This window comes from Mytilus edulis, chromosome 10 (assembly GCF_963676685.1).
Source record: "Mytilus edulis chromosome 10, xbMytEdul2.2, whole genome shotgun sequence".
Lineage (NCBI taxonomy): Eukaryota > Metazoa > Mollusca > Bivalvia > Mytilida > Mytilidae > Mytilus > Mytilus edulis.
The window spans coordinates 8,729,352-8,750,133 of NC_092353.1; the positions used below are offsets into that span (position 1 = coordinate 8,729,352).

General features: G+C 31.2%; 2 protein-coding genes across 5 annotated transcripts; one reads left to right on the forward strand and one right to left on the reverse strand.

Moving 5' to 3' along the window:
- Window positions 1–1,653: 1,653 nt before the first annotated feature.
- LOC139493310 (hemagglutinin/amebocyte aggregation factor-like) lies at window positions 1,654–12,801 on the reverse strand. 4 transcript variants are annotated; one of them, XM_071281589.1, is made up of 5 exons: window positions 12,750–12,801; window positions 5,247–5,463; window positions 4,359–4,490; window positions 2,667–2,787; window positions 1,654–1,783 (listed from the first exon to the last, which is right to left on the reverse strand). In XM_071281589.1, exons 2-5 carry the CDS (start codon window positions 5,458–5,460, stop codon window positions 1,738–1,740), a joined length of 513 nt encoding a protein of 170 aa, XP_071137690.1. In that variant the 5' UTR covers window positions 5,461–5,463; window positions 12,750–12,801; the 3' UTR covers window positions 1,654–1,737. The 4 variants fall into 4 exon arrangements, with proteins under 4 accessions (XP_071137690.1, XP_071137687.1, XP_071137688.1 ...); XM_071281586.1 differs by lacking the exon at window positions 12,750–12,801 and adding an exon at window positions 8,160–8,296; XM_071281587.1 differs by lacking the exon at window positions 12,750–12,801 and adding an exon at window positions 8,131–8,182.
- Window positions 8,958–13,884, forward strand: LOC139493309 (toll-like receptor 2). The gene is made up of 2 exons (XM_071281585.1): window positions 8,958–9,051; window positions 10,248–13,884. The coding sequence occupies exon 2, from the start codon at window positions 10,340–10,342 to the stop codon at window positions 12,899–12,901; it is 2,562 nt and encodes an 853-aa protein (XP_071137686.1). The 5' UTR covers window positions 8,958–9,051; window positions 10,248–10,339; the 3' UTR covers window positions 12,902–13,884.
- The last annotated feature ends 6,898 nt before the right edge of the window (window positions 13,885–20,782 follow it).

The following is a 20,782-nucleotide window of genomic DNA, read 5'->3' on the forward strand; positions in this document are numbered from 1 at the left end:
TATATGTGCAATTGGCCTTAAAAGGACAATCTTTGCCATTTTCATTTTGCAGATTAAAGAGTGTGTCCAATTTTAACTTTCTGGATTTTTAGTCCATACTATATTGACACTTTATATCGTTTCAATTCAATAACTGAACCCTTCTACATTTTGTTTTCAAATTATAAAATGCTACTTCTGATGACGAAATGGAGGATATGTTCAGTCCTGACGATTTTTAACTATATTGTTTTAGAGTTATGGACCTTGATCAATTGGAAAATGGCACTTTATCACAAGGAAGCTATTAAACCAAGAGTTCCAAATGGTGAAGTTGAAATCATCCCCTCATAAATTTTACGGACGCCATCACGAGTTGGTTGACCGTCATGGAATAACCGTTTCACAAATGATATAGGATATATTCCTTACGTCGTAACTACAATCCCCTTCTCTTTCATGAATGTGACCTACTGAATTAGACTATTTACCGGATTTGTTATAACATGAGCAACACGACGGGTGCCACATGTGGAGCAGGATCTGCTTACCCTTCCGGAGCACCTGAGATTACCCATAGTTTTTGGTGGGGTTCGTGTTGCTTATTCTATAGTCTTCTATGTTGTGTCATGGATACTGTTGTTTGTCTGTTTGTCATTTTTAGCCATGGCGTTGTCAGTTTATTTTCGATTTATTTTCGTCCCTCTTTTATGTCGTTTGTATGAAATAAATTATGAACCATTTGACCAATGCATATGGTATTCAGATTTTATAATGTTGTTATTGGTGAATAATTGAAGGTCAAGTTCGATATTTATGAAAGTTACTTTTTCCTTCATAGAGTTATGGTTCTATGTATATTGAAAAATGGCACTTTATGTCCATTTTCGTGCAATGACAGAGAACCGTTCAACCTATGCTCTTATAATTTAAATATGATTAAACTGATGTAGAAATGATGGTCAAATTTGATATTATAAGTTATATGTCTCGCTACTGCCCTCTATGAATCGATTAGTAACCATATCCAGTTCTATTTGTTTAAGTTTCATTTGATAAAATGAAATACACCAGCCTATAAAAGGACAATGAACGACGAAGGAATACAATAATTCATTTAGCATATCTCTCTTTATAGAATGGTCCCTAAAACCAGGTGGTTAAAATCAGTTGTCATCTTAAACTTCTACTTGGGATTATGCATTATACACTCTCAATATCACTTGACAGCCTTCGGCTTGTTAAAATTCTCACATTGATCGTCTTTAAAATGACTTCAGATTTATCAACCTCAAGTTGTCCATTTCTACCATCGAATGAGAATTAAAAACGGATATACAAATCGACAACCTTTTTCTTGGCTAATGATAAGCATGATATAATTTCTCTCCTGGAGTTACTTTATCGCCCTTTCTTTTTTTATATAGAGTTCGAATTGTTAAGTCCTCAGTTGTTTGTTATGGTCAAGCTGATTAAAATAAATCATTTTCTCTAAATTCTCTGTTATCTTTGTTGGCCGTGGCGTAAACATGACAATTCATTCTGACAGAGCATACGATTTAAATCTGATTGTTTGCTTGACCGTCTGCTCTTTATATATAAAGTTACATGTATGCATATCTTGTTTATTGGTTTGATGTTATATTTATTTAAGTTGCGTTTAAATTCACAAGGTTGAAAAAAATAGATCCATTATTTGTATGTGGTCCTGTGAGTCTTACTCAATCGAATACACTTCTGATTTCAATCGGATTCTCTTCAAACTTCTCGCAGTTTACAGAGTTCAAAACTGTATTCTCGGTCCCTACAAAATAAAAAAAGATAATGTTAACACTGATGAATGAACTTAATTCCCTTAACATAAAAGTTGCATACGAAGCCATGATTTTGATTGGCCGAGGCATAGCAACGTTGTATTTTATTGAGTATTAAAGGATATATAAAAATGCGACATCTTTGATTGCACATGCCCTGCATGATAACATGAAACATTACATCGATAAGGTACACAATATGCTGGATTCAATTCGCAGTTTTAAGAAATTCAGAAGAAATGTAAGTAGAAGAATTGAAAGCTTCCCTTTGTAATTTAATAAGTTTGTATAATGTTCAGCGCTTTCTAAGTTGCTTTACTTGATAATTTAAGGTTTTTGTAACAAGTGTTATTTAAAATTATTTTTAAATGTTTTATGTTTGAAATTGAAAATAGTATTTCATTGAACAAAAACAATTTAAAAACCCCGTTCTGCCCCAGAATTATGGACTTTAATACACTAGCACTATAGTAAACTAAATAATGCTGTAACGACAATTGAAAGTTGAATCACAGTAATACTTTCCACCTTTCTCTCGGATGTCGGTTGTTCGTTATAAAGAAGGGACATGGCAGATGCAGAAATACAAGACAGTGCGGATTGTCAAAGTAAGTGTTCACAGAACTCATACACATCCAACTTGTTTTGTTTTAAACTATGAGTAATCAAATTGATATACATGACAAAATAACCAACTGGAGAGAACACCAGCATAACCAAAACAAATGTAATCAAATATGTTTTGATTTAAAAGAATGATTAAAAGGATAGTTCCTACATGGTCTTGATTTATAAATGGTTTAATAGTAAAAGATGCTAGATATATGCCACGATTAAAACTTCTGATCTATATTTTGTTAATTTCAAACTAACTCATGTCTGTTATCATGGGTGCTGGTCACGCCTCTCATTACATAATTCAGTGGAACATCAACAGAGAAATAGGAATCCCAATTGGTATGCGATGTCTGGTAGCATTCTGTAACATCAAAACCTGCAACAATAGTAAATAGTTGTAAATAGATAATCATGGAAAACAAGAAAAACAAGAAAAAATCGACGAATAAGTGAACAAAACATTGCACTAACACGACAAAAAAACCCTGGTTTAATGCAGATGTTTCACTAGTAATAACCATCGTGTTACTAATGAGAATTATAATTATTTGACAAAAGAGTATTTTCCAATATTATATAAATGCCATTTTCTAGATTCAATCAATCGACATTGCAATCATTTGTTTCGGATCAGCATGTGTTCTCTACTCGTTATAATGGGTAGATAGGACATTGCATATAATACTTACATTTGTTCATTAACACTCCTGCGGTTCAGATATTTGATGAAGATTTTGTTTTATCTCCAAAGTAGTTTTGTATCCCTGTCTATGATACAAACAATACAATGACACAAACATAATATTTAAAAAATGTTTGTTGCAGATAATGAGCCTATATCTGCAGCCATTGAAAAGGACCATAAAATTGAGAATGGAAATGGAGAATGTGTTAAAGAGACAACAAACCGACCATAGAAAAAACAACGGCAGACGATCACCAACAGGTCTTCAATGTAGCGAGAAATTCCCGCATCCCCCGGAGGCGTCCTTCAGCTGGCCCCTAAACAAATATATACTAGTTCAGTGATAATGAACGCCATACTAATTTCCAAATTGTACACAAGAAACTAAAATTAAAATAATACAAGACTAACAAAGGCCAGAGACTTCTGACTTGGGACAGGCGCAAAAATGCGGCGGGGTTAAACATGTTTATGAGATCTCAACCCTCCCCATATACCTCTAGCCAATGTAGAAAAGTAAACGCATAACAATACGCACATTAAAATTAGTTCAAGAGATGTCCGAGTTTGATGTCAGAAGATGTAACCAAAGAAAATAAACAAAATGACAATGATACATAAATAACAACAGACTACTAGCAGTTAACTGACATGCCAGCTCCAGACTTCAATTAAACTGATTGAAATATTATGATTCCATCATATGAATATCAGGCACAATCCTTCCCGTTAGGGGTTTAGTATCATACCATCAAAAACAATATGAGAAGAACATAACCCGTGTCATGCCAACAACTGGTTTTTGAATAAATATGTTCAGTTCCGATGCAAGTGAATGAATCAATATTAACGCCAAAATATGCAATCTTTAATGACCTGACAACAGTATCGTAATTATATCCCTTCTTGAGAAGTCTATTTAAAGGTTTTGTTAGTTTCTGAGGTGAATACTGACATTTTTGTGCTTTATAAAGAATATTTCCATAAAAAATTGGATGTGAAATACCTGAACGTATAAGAAGTTTGCATGTTGAGCTATATTTATGAATGATGTCCTTTACTTGTCTAAAGGAGAAACAACAAAAAGCAGTAAACCAACCACCTATTAAAATTGAATGGAAAACACTTACGATAGACAACAAACAACAACAACTGACATACATCAGAATCAAAATTGGGACAAAATACAATGTGGCGGGGTTGACATTGTTTGCAAGAAAACTACTTGCTTGGTAGTAATCGATATATGTGTTCATTCTTACCGTCATGTTCACAGCAGTAGAAATCCCACCGTCTATCTTCACTTCCGTTATCATGGATACTTCTCATTCCATGTATATATCCATGGTATTTACATTGAAAGGCAAAGAATTCATCAAACCCATTTACATAACCTGACAAAGGAATTGAAATATGATTAAGATTCATAATCGCCTAAAAGACATTTATTTTCTCGTGTCCGGTATGTGTTCACGCAAAATATTTTGTGGATACTGATCAACATTATATAAAATAGTATATTAGTATTGCTGAGATTTTTTTCTCCCGATGTTCATTTGCCTCTGTAAATATAAAAAAGAAGATGTGGTTTTGTTCAAAAAGTAAAATCACAAACAATCTGAACTCCGAGGAAAATTCAATCGGAAAGTCCCTAATGACATGGCAAAATCAAATGACAAAACACATCAAACGAATGGACAAGAACATTATGTTGCAATTTTGGTTAATAATAATCTTTACTAGTTCGGCATTGTATTGAAGTGTCATTCCATATCATTGTTATCAACAATGAAATAAACAAAAAAATATTTATAAGAAATGAATACTTATTTATTCAGTAATACTTTACATCAAGTATGAATTATATGTATTGTTTCCGAAACAAATCTTAAGTTTCCTCCGTTAACTTGTTTGTGATATACATTATCTTCCAGCTTTGAAACAGAAATGAACATAAGTTGGAATATTCTCAGACATATCAGACTAACAAAATATAAAGAATTAAATAAAATATTTAGATGCATAAATAATTTTATTTTGTAGTCCTCACTTTAATTCAGTTTTGTATCTCGCAATATGCACATGCAGTTGGAGCTTTTGATATTTTTTTTTATAAGGTAGGAATATGATTTTACGACTTTACAACCTACCACTCCATTGACATCTAGACCCAATTCCAGTAGATATCCTGCAAATAATATCAAAAATTCTATCTTCGTGACGGTTATCATGCTGACTACGGATCCCAGATACAGACTGATTGTTTGGGCAAATATACTCCAGTTTTCCATCATAACTATTCAACCAACAGTCGCATGTTGTGAATATGATGGCCAAAGTGACAAAGATAGCTTTGGTGTTCATCTTCTGAAATTAGAAAGTTGTTTATTGTATTCTCAAAATTAAGCTATTAACAGTGTTATTATTCAGATTAATTTAATGGTAGGTGGAAACGATTTACATTGATCACTAATTGATTCTTCAGCTGAGTATGTTGATAGCCCCTTTATATCCCAGATAGTAATGGTCAGTAGTCGAAAGAAGCATTATTTCAGGAATAGTACAGTTATTGTCCATTCGTTTTATCATATGTTTTGTCATTTGATTTTGCTATTTGATTAGGGACTTTCCGTTTTACATTTTTCTCGGATTTCAGTATTTTTGTGATTTACATTTTACATCAATAACAATATATGTAGAAACCTGTCAAATGTTCCTTTGTGGACCGTTTGTCATTTACATGTACTATGTTTCTACTAAATACAAAACACTCTCTAGTCACATTTGAACTAAATCAGATCATTTAAATGATCTCTTATTTTGTTATCTCATCTCTAATAAATGTTTTCCATTTTCAAACCTTTCACTAAAACTGAGACGTGTTATTGTCAATAATTTTTATAATGAAATGATTGAGAAATGCCTTCGAGTGAACGTCGATATGTTTGAAAGTAGCATGGCTAACAATCTAGTGTAGTTAATGAACGGTATGTTGAATAGCTGTCTTTTGGTAGATTTTAATCATCAGTATATTTCCCTTCAAATCTTTTATTTATTTTAAGGAATAAGCTATCAAGATGTACAGAAGTACTGATGTACCTCCGAAAGGTGCATCTAAGCAATTATGTATATGATCGTTAACATTCTAGTTATATTAACAAATTAGCCAACGAAAATAGTGTATTTCCTATTTCAGCACAAGTTTTCTTCTCATAATACAGAGTAAAGTTTTACGACGGTGGGGCTACGTGTTTCGGGGCTAAGTGTAAGTATTTCCCACGAAGTGAAGCAATTGTCAGTCCAAATATCAAGATCTGGAAATGGCTACAATGAAAATGTACTATTCAGACGAGTTCTCTTCAGATATATATTTATTTTGTCAGTCGGTATAAATATTCATGATAATGATGTCAAAACAATTTAAGGGAGCATTTGAAATGTACTGTAATAAAATTGATTAAGCATCAACAGCAAAGATTTCGCAAATGTATTCAAATCAAAAATCATGCAGCACACAGAAAAATTAATCCGTTTCACTGATGATATCGGATATGTTCCTTACTACAGCAAGTCATAACTACAATCCAATTCCCTTTTCACTACGAATGTGACCTACCGAATTATACTATTTAAAATGTGTCTGTGCGCTTGTAGTACTAATCTGTTGTCAATATTCATATTTCCACTTCGTTGGAAGTGCCAATGAATTTGATAAAACAAAATCATCATAGATATCAGAATTGAAATTCAATATTAACATCAGACGCTCAATTCGTCTACAAAAGACTCATCAGTGACGCTCGAATCAAAAAATGTTGAAGAGACCTGAGGACCCAAAAGAAGTGAGTGAGATTTTATAACTGTGTTTTATTGATTTTGTTTTGCGATTTTGATACCGTAAACTGTCATTCGTCACCTTTCATGGAAACATATATAAGTTTATTTTTATCAATGTTAATGCAACGTTTTCGAAATAAATGACTTTGTTTAAACATATGCAGTTATTATTTCAAAAACATAATATATTTGGTATGTGAATACCATAGTATGTGATATTCTGTAGAAAATAATAACTTCATGAAAAAAGCAATATCGCAAAAAATGAAAATCAATAAAAAAAAAAATACCCACACCCATTTGATTTAAAGAATTGAACCGATAATATTCAGATGGTTAAAAATAATCAATTATATTGCACTAGATGCACTTAAGGGGGCTCGCGGGTCTAAGCTAAAAAAAATTAATTTAATATAGGATTTCTCCATATTTTTCTATAAATTAACTTTATCTTATACTTAATAGAAAAATGAAATAAAAAAATGGGATCACCGTTCATTTACGCTCACAATCCGCCTTCGAAAGATGCATACAATTTTGTTAATGTCCTTTTTTTTTGTTGAACTAATAGGAGAAATAGCGGTTATATCGAATCAAAAAAGAACTTAATTACAGAAATCGCTTAAATTTTACAATTATTTTGTTTATGTACAGCTTATTCGAAAACAGCAATAACAAATATAGGTAACCGATCAGTTAAAAAAGATATTTCAATTGTAATGCCAAAATGTTTTTTTCAATGATATCTACATTTTGAAAGTCACATGGGGCCAACACGAATTGATTTTTTGGAATGATTTTTGTACCATATGATAAAGTAACAACTACTTAAGGTAATAAATAAAATTTGTAATGAAAAAATAATGTTTAATTTTTTTCTGCAAATCTTATACCCGCGAGCCTCCTTAAGACTAATTTTTGTGATAATTAAAATAATTGGGAAATAATCAGAAGTACCAAACTTCCTTATTTTTATAGCAATACAAACGTTTGAAGAACTTACGAGACTTATTGTTTCATTCTTTGACAACCATTTCGAATTTATAGAATAATAACATAAATATCATAATCATCAGATGAAATGTTAATTTATGACGACAATTGAACATATAAATAATCCAATAAACCTGTAATAAATTGATATTTAAAATAAAAGTTGTCAAAACAAACAACGGAAAAAATATTGAATACTTATACCAATGAAGACATCAATTCAGTTCATTTACCTTCGTAAAAGTCGTGACAATCCAACCCTTTTCAGTAGATAAGATGAACAACGTTAGATAGTGTATATATACCACCATTCATATCTTTGAAACATGAGACATCAAATTATCTCGTTGTTTTTGAAATAAAGAAAATGTAATCTAATTCCGATAAAAATCTTGATTTTTTTTACATTTTTTTTATGTAATCAGAAATAGCCTTTTTGAATTCAGAGATATAAACGAATTGTCTGTAAAGTTAAAACATATATTCTCCATACCAATTTTACAATCTTTGACCTCGGATAAGGAAATTAACTGAAAAATTTGTAGAATTATTACTGATTGCGAGTTTGAGACTCTCTGTGTCTCGCATCTATTTCAGAATAATATCAGACTTTAACGCTAGACCACTGTCCGACGTGAGTGTTTTTTTTAGACACGCACAAACATATTTTCCGAGCACATCTTACACTTTCTCGATGTTAGGGATTTAAATTAATGAGCGCTGCTTTCAGTATCAGAAGGCAAGGGGAGAGTAAGTTAGGCGTTTATTTCCCGTTGAATATGATACTTTGGAATGCAAACAAAAACCAATATAAATTAAAAAAAAATGACATATGACACTTTAATGTTAAGAATGTTAGTGTATGTGCTATAACGTTTATTACTGTTGTTATAATAACCAATCCCAGTCTTTCGGTCTATATTTAGACATACTAACTGTCTTTATCATATCATTGTTGATTAGTGCAGGTTTGTTTTGTAATCCCCAATGTACCAAGTACCCAAAGAATTTTATCTTGAATGCATCGATAACATATGCAAACTTTAGATTAAATTACATACGATCTTCTTAAAAGGAGAAGATAATTGTCTGCATCCGGTATCTACAATGAACCACATGTACAAGGTAAGAAACAAAATGTTCCTTTCCTATAAGATATCAAGAAAAATTCTAAACATAAATAAGAAATAACAAACATTATGCAATGATTTAGCTTTTTTATGTTGTATCAAATGTACCGATAAAATCCAAGGTTTGCATATTTTTGGAATGATTTATTTTTTCAAATCCGATTAACTAGAATTTTTCCTTGAGCGTGCGTGTCGTTTTTTTGAAAAAAAAAAATTATTGGTGTGTATTTTTATGCTCTTTTTACATGTTTACACCGTTTTCCCCAATTTTTGTGTTTTTTGTTTGTCGGAAGAAACTCGTAGCGAAATCAAATATCAAACAATACATACATAGTGAAAGGTAGGTCCTATACACATAGCGTATAGTGTACCGCTGGCAGATTTGTGAGATTTACTCTTAGTAAGATTGTTTGTGTTTTTTTATTTTAGATAGAGAAATTGCCTTTTGTGAAGTCATGTACAATTTATTCAATTTTTTTGAATAATTTTGATAAAAGAGGACAATTAAATCAATTTAAAGATATCTCTTACGAAAAAAAAAGAGGTCCCGTATTTAAGAGTGTTTTTATTATTTTCTTTGATAAAATGTTTTGATGCGGGGAACCTGAATTGAGATTTGCAGTGACAACAATAATATAAAATATTTAGAGGAACGAGCATTCTAGGAAAACAATTTAGACGACAACAAAGTAGTCGACACCAAACGACTACCTTAGTTTTGAACATCTTAGATGAAAGATATAAAACAACAAAGATGAATTTCTCCTCCAAAACATGACATTCACACTTTTTTATTTATAAAATACCGTGGCTATTAAGTATCAATGAAATATTTTGTACTGCAATGTTTACATGCTGTTTTTAAACAGTTAAACGGATTGTCTGTTTTTTCTCTCTATAATGGGTTCCGCTAATTCTAATATGTTTTAATTACAAACAAGTTATTTCATAGTAAACAACGAAAGAGGATGTAAATATAAGATAAGAAGTTTGCCACGTATGATGACTATCGATAATGTTGGAGTTTCTGGGAAAAAGGAATAACGCAGGTTCATTTCAGCAACAAACATTGAATCACACGGAAAACTGTTCAGATTGAAATGGTAAGAATCTCGATTATCTTTGATCCTCCTACTAAATCAACATAAAAAAATATTTATTTTATGTTTCTTATTTTAATTTATTTTTCAGGCACTACCTACATTTCGTATATATCAGACCTCAACAAAATAACCAGTGAGCAATAGTGCTAATATCTTGACGATCTTAACAAATGATTAAACATGCCGACGTTAGTTTACCTTATCATATCTTTAATTGATGTAACGGCATATGCACATAACTGTCAAATAATAAGACAAGATAATCAAACAATTGCAGATTGCACCAGACTTAAATTTAAAGATGTTCCGACAGATTTACCATTAGATATAGCAGGTCTTGATCTGAGCTACAATCAAATATCGACTATTAAAAACAATGTCTTTGAATCTTTTTCAAATTTGACTACACTAACGATGGATTTTAACAATCTTCATACCTTATACGAAGATGCCTTTAAAGGTTTGAAACACTTACGATGGCTTTCAATGAATCATAATCACCTTAACATATCGTCAAAAGTATTTGGCCTTGTTCTTAGACCGTTATTACGTCTACAACACTTAGATATCAGATATAATATAAATAAAACGTTGAATAAAGAAAAACCTATGGTTTATCCCTACTTCGGAAATTTGTCATATTTAACCGATTTGTATATGGATCTTGCTGAAAAACCTTTCCTGAAGTTATGTGGATTCCAAAAGTTAATGCAACTTAAGACCATAAAGTTTGCAAAATGTTATTTGAACCAGATGTCCAATACAACTTTATTAGATTTACCACGAACGATAACTGCAATATTCTTCCACGAGTGTTTCGGTAGAATAACGATTGTAGAAGCAGATTTTTTGAAGCCTTTTCCTTCACTTCAAATATTGAGTATTGATGGAGCAGCTATACCATTAGGAGATGCTTTAAAACTTCTTTACCCTTTAATGCAGAAAAACATGACCTCTATCACTTTCAAAGGTATTGAACCTTGTATTCCAAAACCCGTGTTTATTACCTGTGAAATGGTTAAATATTTGCAACGCATTTGTGTAAAAACCCTTGTTATAGCGGAATGTAATATTGTAGGATACGAGGGAAAGTCTCTACTAACATTGGATTATCCTGAATGTCTACACAATGTTGTACTCTCAGGCAACCGATTTTCAATAGCACTAGGATCCCATTACGGGGATCTGGTAATATTCATGAAGAAAGCTATAAACATAAGATATTTTGATTTGTCGTATAATGCAATTAGTTTCAACAATATTGAATACTGCAATTTAAACGTGTTGGAAAACCCTTCTTATAGAAATGAAGTATATAGCAAAGGCTGCAAAATAAAAACTGGAACTGAAACTGGAATTGAAAATTACAACTCAGAATTGGTGAAAGCTCAAATAGTTAATGAATCAAAAGTAACAATTGCTTTGCCTGCAAAGCTCACTTTTCTACGAGTATCCCATTATATGACATCATATATTGAGACAGAACAAAAGTTAATTGTAACTAATGCCAGTAATCTTAGATATTTAGATTTCTCATATTGGCAGATTAAGCAGTTTCCTCAAATATATTCAGATGCTCCTTTTAATGTTAAATACATGGACATTTCTGGACTTAACGCAAGTATTCTAATTCATAAGACGTCAATACCTGTTTTTCAAAATGTCCAAACTGCAATTTTAAAAAATGCCATGCTTAGTCTAACAACTGGTAAGAATGGCAAAGTTTTTCAACTATTTCCGGTCGTAGAAAAACTAGATATATCATACAACAACTTATGGTACCTAGATGAAGATGCCTTTGAAACAAACGTAAACTTGTCAAATGTCAATATAGCACACAATTTACTGCCAGCTATACCTATAGCAGTGATGAATTTGCCTCACTTAAGTAAACTGGATATAAGTTACAACCGCCTTCAAACAATCAATAAAACATTTAGAGATTGGATAGATGAGAAAAGTTATGGAGGAATATTTTATTTGTCGATAGAAGGAAACAGTCTTAAATGTACATGTGACACGTCAGATTTTATAATGTGGCTCTTCGGAACAAATGTCGTTTTTGATCGGGCCAATAAAAATTTCAGCTGCACATTGACAAATGGATCAGAAAGTAACACAGTGGTTGTATACAGACGATTTCATGAACTCTTTAGCAACTGCAATAGCAAAAGTTGGTTACGACTAGGAATAGGGCTTCTTGTTGCATTTGTCATTTTCACTGTTCCACTTGCAGTAATATTTAATTTCCGATGGAAAATAACGTTTTGGATGTATCGAAACTTTAAAAGAGTCGTAGAAGACAGATTAGAAAGAAAATATAATCATGACATTTACTTGTCATATGCCGATGACATGCTTCAGTGGGTTCAAGGCGATTTTCTTCAGAGAATAGAGACATCGTGGCACATGAATGTATGCGTAGAAGACCGTGATTTCCAACTTGGAGTGCCGAAAGCAGATGAAATAGCAAATGCTATAGCTGGCAGCAAACATGTAATATTTATCATGTCTGAGTCGTACAAAGATAACGAGTGGAATAAATTTGTAATCGAAAGAGTCACGTTCGAAAAATGCAGAAATTACTTACAAAAAATAATAATAGTAGTAAAACATGCTTCAGTTAATAGTGTTCCACACGAGTTAGACGGCATTCTTCAATATGTCACTATAATAAACTGGGCTGATAACGAGACTGGCTGGGACAAACTGCGCATGTCATTGTTCACTGATTCCTTTTAATTGATGCAATAGTTATCAATGATTAGCATGCAAAAACAATTCTGATTATACAGTATGTACATTAGCTATTAGGAAATTATTGAAAGATAAATCTTCGACTATTAATTGGTTTAAACATTGTCCATTATTCCTACTTTGATATTTAGTCTGTAAATGACATATTTACATGTAGGTGTAAATTCTTCGTGAAAAGATCCCAATCGGTCAAGTCGATCTACTATTCTAATCAGACAATAATGTTAGATATGAATTGTAATGAAACCCCCTAATTCAAGTGAGTACTTTTTAAACTATACATAAAGTAGTGTCCAATTTTCTGTTGTTTTATCTCTAAAGGAGATATTAATGTACATCATTTTGCAGACCACAACGACTTAGGCAAATAATAAAAAATCTGAAATGGTGTTACATACTTTAAAGGTGAAAAGTATCAAATAAAGTTAGCATAAGTACATAGTTGTATGCTTTATTAAGTATTTTTCGTGTTGTTGAAAGTTTCCATTTTTGTTTACGTTACCTTCGTCTGATGATGTGTCATTACCCAATCTAAACATAGTGCTTAAGTTGAACAAAAACTTATAGGTATCATTTTAAGAAATACTCTTTATGTATTACTGAACAATTATTACACCAGGGTTTTCGATATCACAAACTAGTCAAAACACTTACTAAATTTTATCATCGGTATAAGGACATCATTCGTAAATATAGCTCAACATGCAGATTTCTTATACGTTCAGGTATTTCACATCCAATTTTTTATGGAAATATTCTTTATAAAGCACAAATGTGTCAGTATTCACCTCAAAAACTAACAAAACCTTTGAATAGACTTATTAAGAAGGGATATAGTTACGATACTGTTGTCCGGTCATTAAAGATTGCATATTTTGGCGTTAATATTGATTCACTTATAGGGTCTTTGCATCGGAACTAAACACATTTATTCTAAAACCAGTTGTTGTTATGACACGGGTTATGTTCTTCTCATATATGTTATGATGGTATGATACTAAACCCCTAACGGGAAGGATTGTGCCTGATGTTCATATGATGAAATCATAATCTTTCAGTCAGTTTAATTGAAGTCTGGAGCTGGCATGTCAGTTAACTGCTAGTAGTCTGTTGTTATTTATGTATTATTGTCATTTTGTTTATTTTCTTTGGTTACATCTTCTGACATCAGACTCGGACTTCTCTTGAACTGAAATTTAATGTGCGTATTGTTATGCGTTTACTTTTATACATTGGCTAGAGATATAGGGGGAGGGTTGAGATTTCATAAACATGTTTAACCCCGCCGCATTTTTGCGCCTGTCCCAAGTCAGGAGCCTCTGGCCTTTGTTAGTCTTGTATTATTTTAATTTTAGTTTCTTGTGTACAATTTGGAAATTAGTATGGCGTTCATTATCACTGAACTAGTATATATTTGTTTAGGGGCCAGCTGAAGGACGCCTCCGGGTGCAGGAATTTCTCGCTACATTGAAGACCTGTTGGTGACCTTCTGCTGTTGTTTTTTTCTATGGTCGGGTTGTTGTCTCTTTGGCACATTCCCCATTTCCATTCTCAATTTTATCTGTAACTATAAACTCTGAACAATAACTTTATATTTGTTTAATATAACTTTAAGGAGTAACTATTTACACCAATGTTGTATGATAACGTTCGTTAATTACTTTTTTAAGGAAATTTGTTCTGGAGACAGGATGTTTATGTTAAAGTTATAATATCTAAATATAAAAGTAATAATTTGATCAAATGATGACATGATGTGATGCATACATGTATTAGTGTATCAATATTTATTATTGGAGTCTTTTTCTCGTTTGTATTTTTGTAAATTACAAATTGAAAAGCTGTTCCTTGTACAAGTTAAACATTTCTTTTCTTTTATTACGGAATTATACACAATACAATTCAATCACTTTCACACTAAATATTATCATATCAAAAATGTTGGAAGAAGTCGCATCATGTTTTCGTTACCAAAAGCTAGTACACGTACGATGTAATTTACTTGAAGAAATACTTGCATTGCTATCTTTCTCTCAAATATCGTTTGTTTGTCGTACAGAACCGACATAAAAAGACTCTTCTTCTTTTGTTATAATCTAGGTTTAAGCAAGTTGATATAAATGACAAAAATTACCAGTTTCAAAGAACAGCAGTATTTTGAAAACTAACACCAATACAACTTATTCAGCCGAAATTTAAGATTTCAAAGACAATTTCTAAGTGTGTTTGATTTATTAATAATGTTATAGCCAAAGATGAGTGAGACATGCCACGTTTAAATCGTCTGAACAAAGTTTTGTTTATTTCTTCTTTTTTTTCTTATTCTTTCTTTTTTTCTCTTAATAGTTAGAACATAATTACAATCTCTAAGTCTAGTTTTTGTTCGGTTGATGTGGACTTTTGTTTTGAATGATTCTTCTGATTTTAATTTGTCTGTCCATTGCTTTGGTATAGATTTTTTTAGTTTTGAGTATTCAGAAATCCAATTCCTTTTATTTCTTAATTTTGAAGTAATCATTTCTTCTGATATATTTCCTCTTTTATCTATTATGTCATTTATATATAGTATGTTACTATCAATCCAGTTATCAAAGAACAAACATTTTCCTTGAAATTTTATGAATTTATTTCCCCATATAACTTGTTTTCTGATTTCTAAATAATTATCGATTTGATCATGATGATTGTTTTCACAATTATTTACATTTATCCATGTTTTTATCATATCTTGATAGAAAGTTGGTGTACTGTTCCATATGTTTTTATCTAGCAATTTTGTGTTATTTACATTCATCTTGAAAATAAGAAGGTTTTTTCCGAACTTATTAAGGTATAGTTTTGATAATACAGACCAATTTGCATTTTCTGATTCTAATATTTTTATAATCTATTTTAAATGTATAGATTTTATATAGGATTCTATATCAATCATTTTTAACCCCCCTTCTGCGAAGTTATTTGTTATTATTGACCTTTTTATTTTATCTTTTCCTCCGTTCCAAATGAATTTATATAAGATTTTATTTATATTTTGTAGATTTTCTTTAGTAATGATACTGTTAGTAGCAATGTAGGTTATATTTGGTTGAAGAAGAGCTTTTACTACTAATATTTTTCCAAGTAGTGTTAACTTTCTTTTGCCCATCTTTCTACAAGTTTCGTTAATTTGTCCAACACTTTTTCAATATTTAATGTTTGACACTCTTTTTTGTCATACCCAAAATATATTCCAAGGCTTTTGATTGGTTTGTCGGTCCAATTTATATTTTCATATTTATCTTTTGAACTTTTTAGTCGTCCTAACCATACCCCTTCCGTTTTATTTCTATTAAGCTTAAGTCCTGAAAAACTTCCAAATGTTTCAATTATACTGAGAGCTAAACTTATTTCTTTCCTTGACTGAAGAAAAAGTGTTGTATCGTCAGCTAATTGACAAATTTTTAAATTACAAGATTTTCCATCTAATGTAATTTTTATACCTTTAAAATCTTTATTACTTCTAAGTCTTATTGCCATTAATTCTACTGTTATAACAAAAAGTAAAGCTGAAATCGCACACCCTTGTCGTATTCCTCGATATATTTTGAACGGACCTGAGACCCACCCATTATTTAAGATACATCCCTTAATGTCGTTATACATAGTTTCAACCCATCTGATAAAGCTAATTTTAAATCCAAACCGTTTCAGTGTTTCCGTCATGAAAGTCCATTCTAGTGAGTCAAAAGCTTTACTAAAATCTAAGAAAAGGATTGCTCCTTCTATATTAAATTTCTCAGAATAATCTATTATATCTTGAATTTGTCTGATGTTAAAACCGATATATCCATTTTTAACATATCCTGTTTGATCTAGACTAATAATAGATGGTAGTACTTTTTTAAGTCTCTGAGCTAACACATAAGCTAATAGTTTAGTATCAATATTCAATAAAGTTATGGGACGATAATTATCTAATGAAAGAGGATCATTCTTTTTAAAAATTAGTGAAATTGCACCTTTCTTTTGTGAGTTTGTAAGTTCTTTTTTTTCATAATTATAATTAAATACTTTGACAACAATATTTTTTAGGCTCGTCCAAAATTGCCTATAAAATTCCACTGTCAGCCCATCAAGACCAGGGGATTTATTAAGCTTCATTTTAAAAATTGCTTCAGTGCATTCAATTTCTGTCCCAAGAAGTAAGCACTATTTTTTTTCCCTTCTTCGAACCATTTTACCCTTGATCTTATTTTTTGTCCTTTAATTTTGTCTTTATATAAACACTCTAGATCATTTTATCACATTCTCAATTTCTTTTTTCAAGTTTTGTTTATTTCTAACTTAGTCATGTCCTATATAATGGGTACTTGTTACACCCCTAAATGGAACATAAACAGAGAACTAGGCATCCCAGTTGTTATGAGATATCATGCAGTATTTTGTCGACGAAACCTGCAACCATCTAACAAATAGATTAACGTTATATGGCCAATAAGAATAACGACTAAAAGACAAAACAATTACTAAAGTAATGCACAGAAAATTGCAGATCAGGAGCACACACCTGACGGGGTTATCGCTTTTGCTCATGAAGAGCAGTTTGCTCCTTTGTCTTTAAGTTCTATATTTTCATATATCTATCTAACACAAATGTTGCAAATGTATATTCTTTTGTTACTATTTCCACTTCAGCATACAATTCAAAAGTATTTTCAGTTTTTATTGGGGGTAGAGTACACAGGCATTCAAACTAGAATTTAAAATTTGCGAAAGAAATATCATAATGGTGTCCATAAATAGCATTATGCATCAACAGACATTAGATAACTATTACAACTTTATCATTTTTTAGAATCAATAAAGTATCAATTTAAAAACAAACCAATTTCAATTTCGTAGCTGTAACCGGGAAAATACCAACCCTAGTACTAATGTAAATACAATAACAGTTTAACCAACAAAAAAACTGTATTATTCCGCTTTGTTCGACCAATATCACTTTAAACAACTAAAACAAACGAATAATGGAAAATCTCACATTATTTTTTTATTTTTGGTCGCCTCAATCTGCCTCGACATTTTTTACAAAACTGAAAATATATAATTATACAATATTCATCCTGAAGGACGCGTCGTTCTGTGACCATCATAGGAAACCTCTCAAAACTCGCACCAAGTACAAATAATCGGTCAAAAAGTAAAGCACACTTTTGTTAATTGAAAATGACTATAGTAGAATATTTAGTTCGGCTGCAAAGTCCCACATTTTAGCCTTCATACATTACACTGACTATTGAACAAAGATCTGAAAATCTTCTAAAATAAAAGATATTGCTTGATATAATGTAACCTTTCCTATTGGTCATTGTGAATATTATAGAGAAAGACCACCGAAAACAAACTAAAATTAGTGAGAGAACAGCCGTTAATTGTTGAGATTGATCAATAAATCTGACAATTTAAAATATTGAAAGAGAGCATTATGTCACGGAACAAAGGAATAATGTATTAAAGCTTTGAAAATGTATGGAATTAAATTTAAATAAAATTCCGCGAAATTTCATGAATGATATAGCATATTTACGTCATTGCAAAACACGACGCCATACGAATGAAAACTTCAAGGGAAAAGTTTATTTTGTAACTTAACACTTCATTTTCAGATAATATCTCATTAAAATTTACTTTTCATGTAGTTGCTGTTTAGTTTTCGATAAATAATTAATGTTGCATTTATCGAACTGTTATATATTTTAGTCAAGTCAATATAGCGGCCAACTCCTTACTTACGACCTGTCTGACTTTGATGGTAATTATAGTAGCCATTACACAAACATATTTGGCAAAAGAATTAATAGGATTAAACACATTACTCACAAACTTAACATAAAAGTCCTTCGGACTTTTTCTTCAGTTTGTGAGTAAATCGCCCTGGTTTACATATCAATAGCCTCTAAAAAATGTGTTTAATCCTATAGTGAAGAAATTTCAAATGACGGGACGTAATGCAACTTGTGACTTCAAGTGCGATTCACCGTGATTCGGCACAATAAAACATTTTGTTTGTTATTGTCTCTTAAATTATAGAGATTTTTAGGGTATTTTTATAATTCCGATAAAAAGAATAAATGGTATTTTTTTATACTGACTCTATCACTGTAAAATATCAAGCTCGGCCTTCAGATTAACCTGCTTTTCAACCGTGTGAAAATCATAAACAAAAAACAAAATGTCCTTTATGCTTTACATTTTGTCGATGCGCAGCTTTCTTACGAACGTTTATTTAATATCCTCATGTTGCCATGCCGAGCAGAGATCTCATGGAAGTTTACCTATTATCCCTATGTTTCCATGTTGAACAACAGCCTTACTGTAAATGTCCAGTCTAGAGTATTTGGTGAGCTTCTGTCTCTTGATCATTATGCTTTGTATTTTTGTGAAAATTTCATTTAAAACCTTTACATTTGAATGTGTTACTGTAATCTTCTTGTCAAAGTAATGATCAACTGTATGACTCTTCCATCTTCGAATTGAAATCAAGTAGGGTCAATACCATTCTTCCTCGCAAGGGACACACAAGTCAATGTTGGTTCTGTTATACAAAGTGTACTTTTAACATCAGGAAATCAAATTCCCATCTGTCAAATTTTATTTGTAGAAAGTGACAATTTTATTCGTATTTTATTTGATTAAGGAAATGCAATTGGTTTTGACATGTATGACATAGCTATTTTTTCTGGAAAAAAAATAATCGATTGATGTTAAATAGAACAGAAGAAAAAAAAACACCGGTGAATGTCAAGGAAACCTCATTTTACTTTACTTTGATAAGTATGCAACTGGTAAAAATAAAAATAAATGTTTCTCTCAGTATAACAACTAAAAAATAAAACACAAATTAAACCTTTTTATTTTTATATTATACAATGTACCTAGAAGTTTGAAACGTAGATTGATTAGTATGTGATTGGTGAACTTTGTTTCTCTGCGTTTCATAATTAAAACAGAAGATAAGAATTAATATTACCCATCTTCAAATGAAACTTAGTATATACATAATTTAGTTCTGGTATTTATGATAAGTTTATTTAGATCACTGATTTAAAAGGTTCTTTTTGACGTACGACATTTACAAAGTTTAATGTCGTTTCTAAGCACAAGGTGCAACTAACTATTATCGATTTAGCATCATTTGTGCCAAATTATTGCTTTTGTGTATTACCAAATTTAAAATTAATGGAGAAAAGTTACAATAAAGGACAAGGTTCACTTATCGCCAAAAAATGGCAGTAAATGAAACAAAAACATTGAAAATGTGTTAACATTTTTAGATTTTGCCTTTTGTGGTTAATTAGATAGTTCTAGTGGAAAGTTTTCCATTTGGCCCTGGTACCATTCCCCGACCCATATCGGCCCTAGGCTAAAGCCTCGAGCTGACATGGGAGTCTCGGGATGAAAACAGAGAGAATATGGAAAAGAGAATGTGATAATATATTATTATCCTCTGTTTATTGTATGTTTAGATTTTCTTTTTATAATAAAAATGATTGTATGGGTTAACACAGTACAAAAAATCTATTAGCGTTAGTTTTGATGACTTCAGATGTCGTAGATTTAACAAAATTACTAATAAGTAAAATCACAAAAATCTCAAACACACCAAACGAATGGATAACAACTGTCATACTCCTGACTAGGTACAGGCATTTTTCATGTAGAAAAATGGTAGATTGACTTAAGTTTTAAAAACTAGCTTAATCTCTCACTTGTAAAAAAGTCCATTAAATTCCCTTATATTGACAACAATGTGTGAACAAAAAAATGTGTTGTGATTTTACAAAATCAGAAATGTTTAAATGAATAAAATTCATTGGTTAGTGATTG

Coding starts and splice junctions, on each gene's coding strand:
- LOC139493310 (XM_071281586.1), bottom strand. CDS start 8,237: ATGGTGGTATATATACACTATCTAACGTTGTTCATCTTATCTACTGAA. Junction 4,491..5,246: donor GTCTAGATGTCAATGGAGTG/GTAGGTTGTAAA, acceptor TTCCTTTGTCAG/GTTATGTAAATGGGTTTGAT. Junction 2,788..4,358: donor CTACTGCTGTGAACATGACG/GTAAGAATGAAC, acceptor CTATTGTTGCAG/GTTTTGATGTTACAGAATGC.
- LOC139493309 (XM_071281585.1), top strand. CDS start 10,340: ATGCCGACGTTAGTTTACCTTATCATATCTTTAATTGATGTAACGGCA.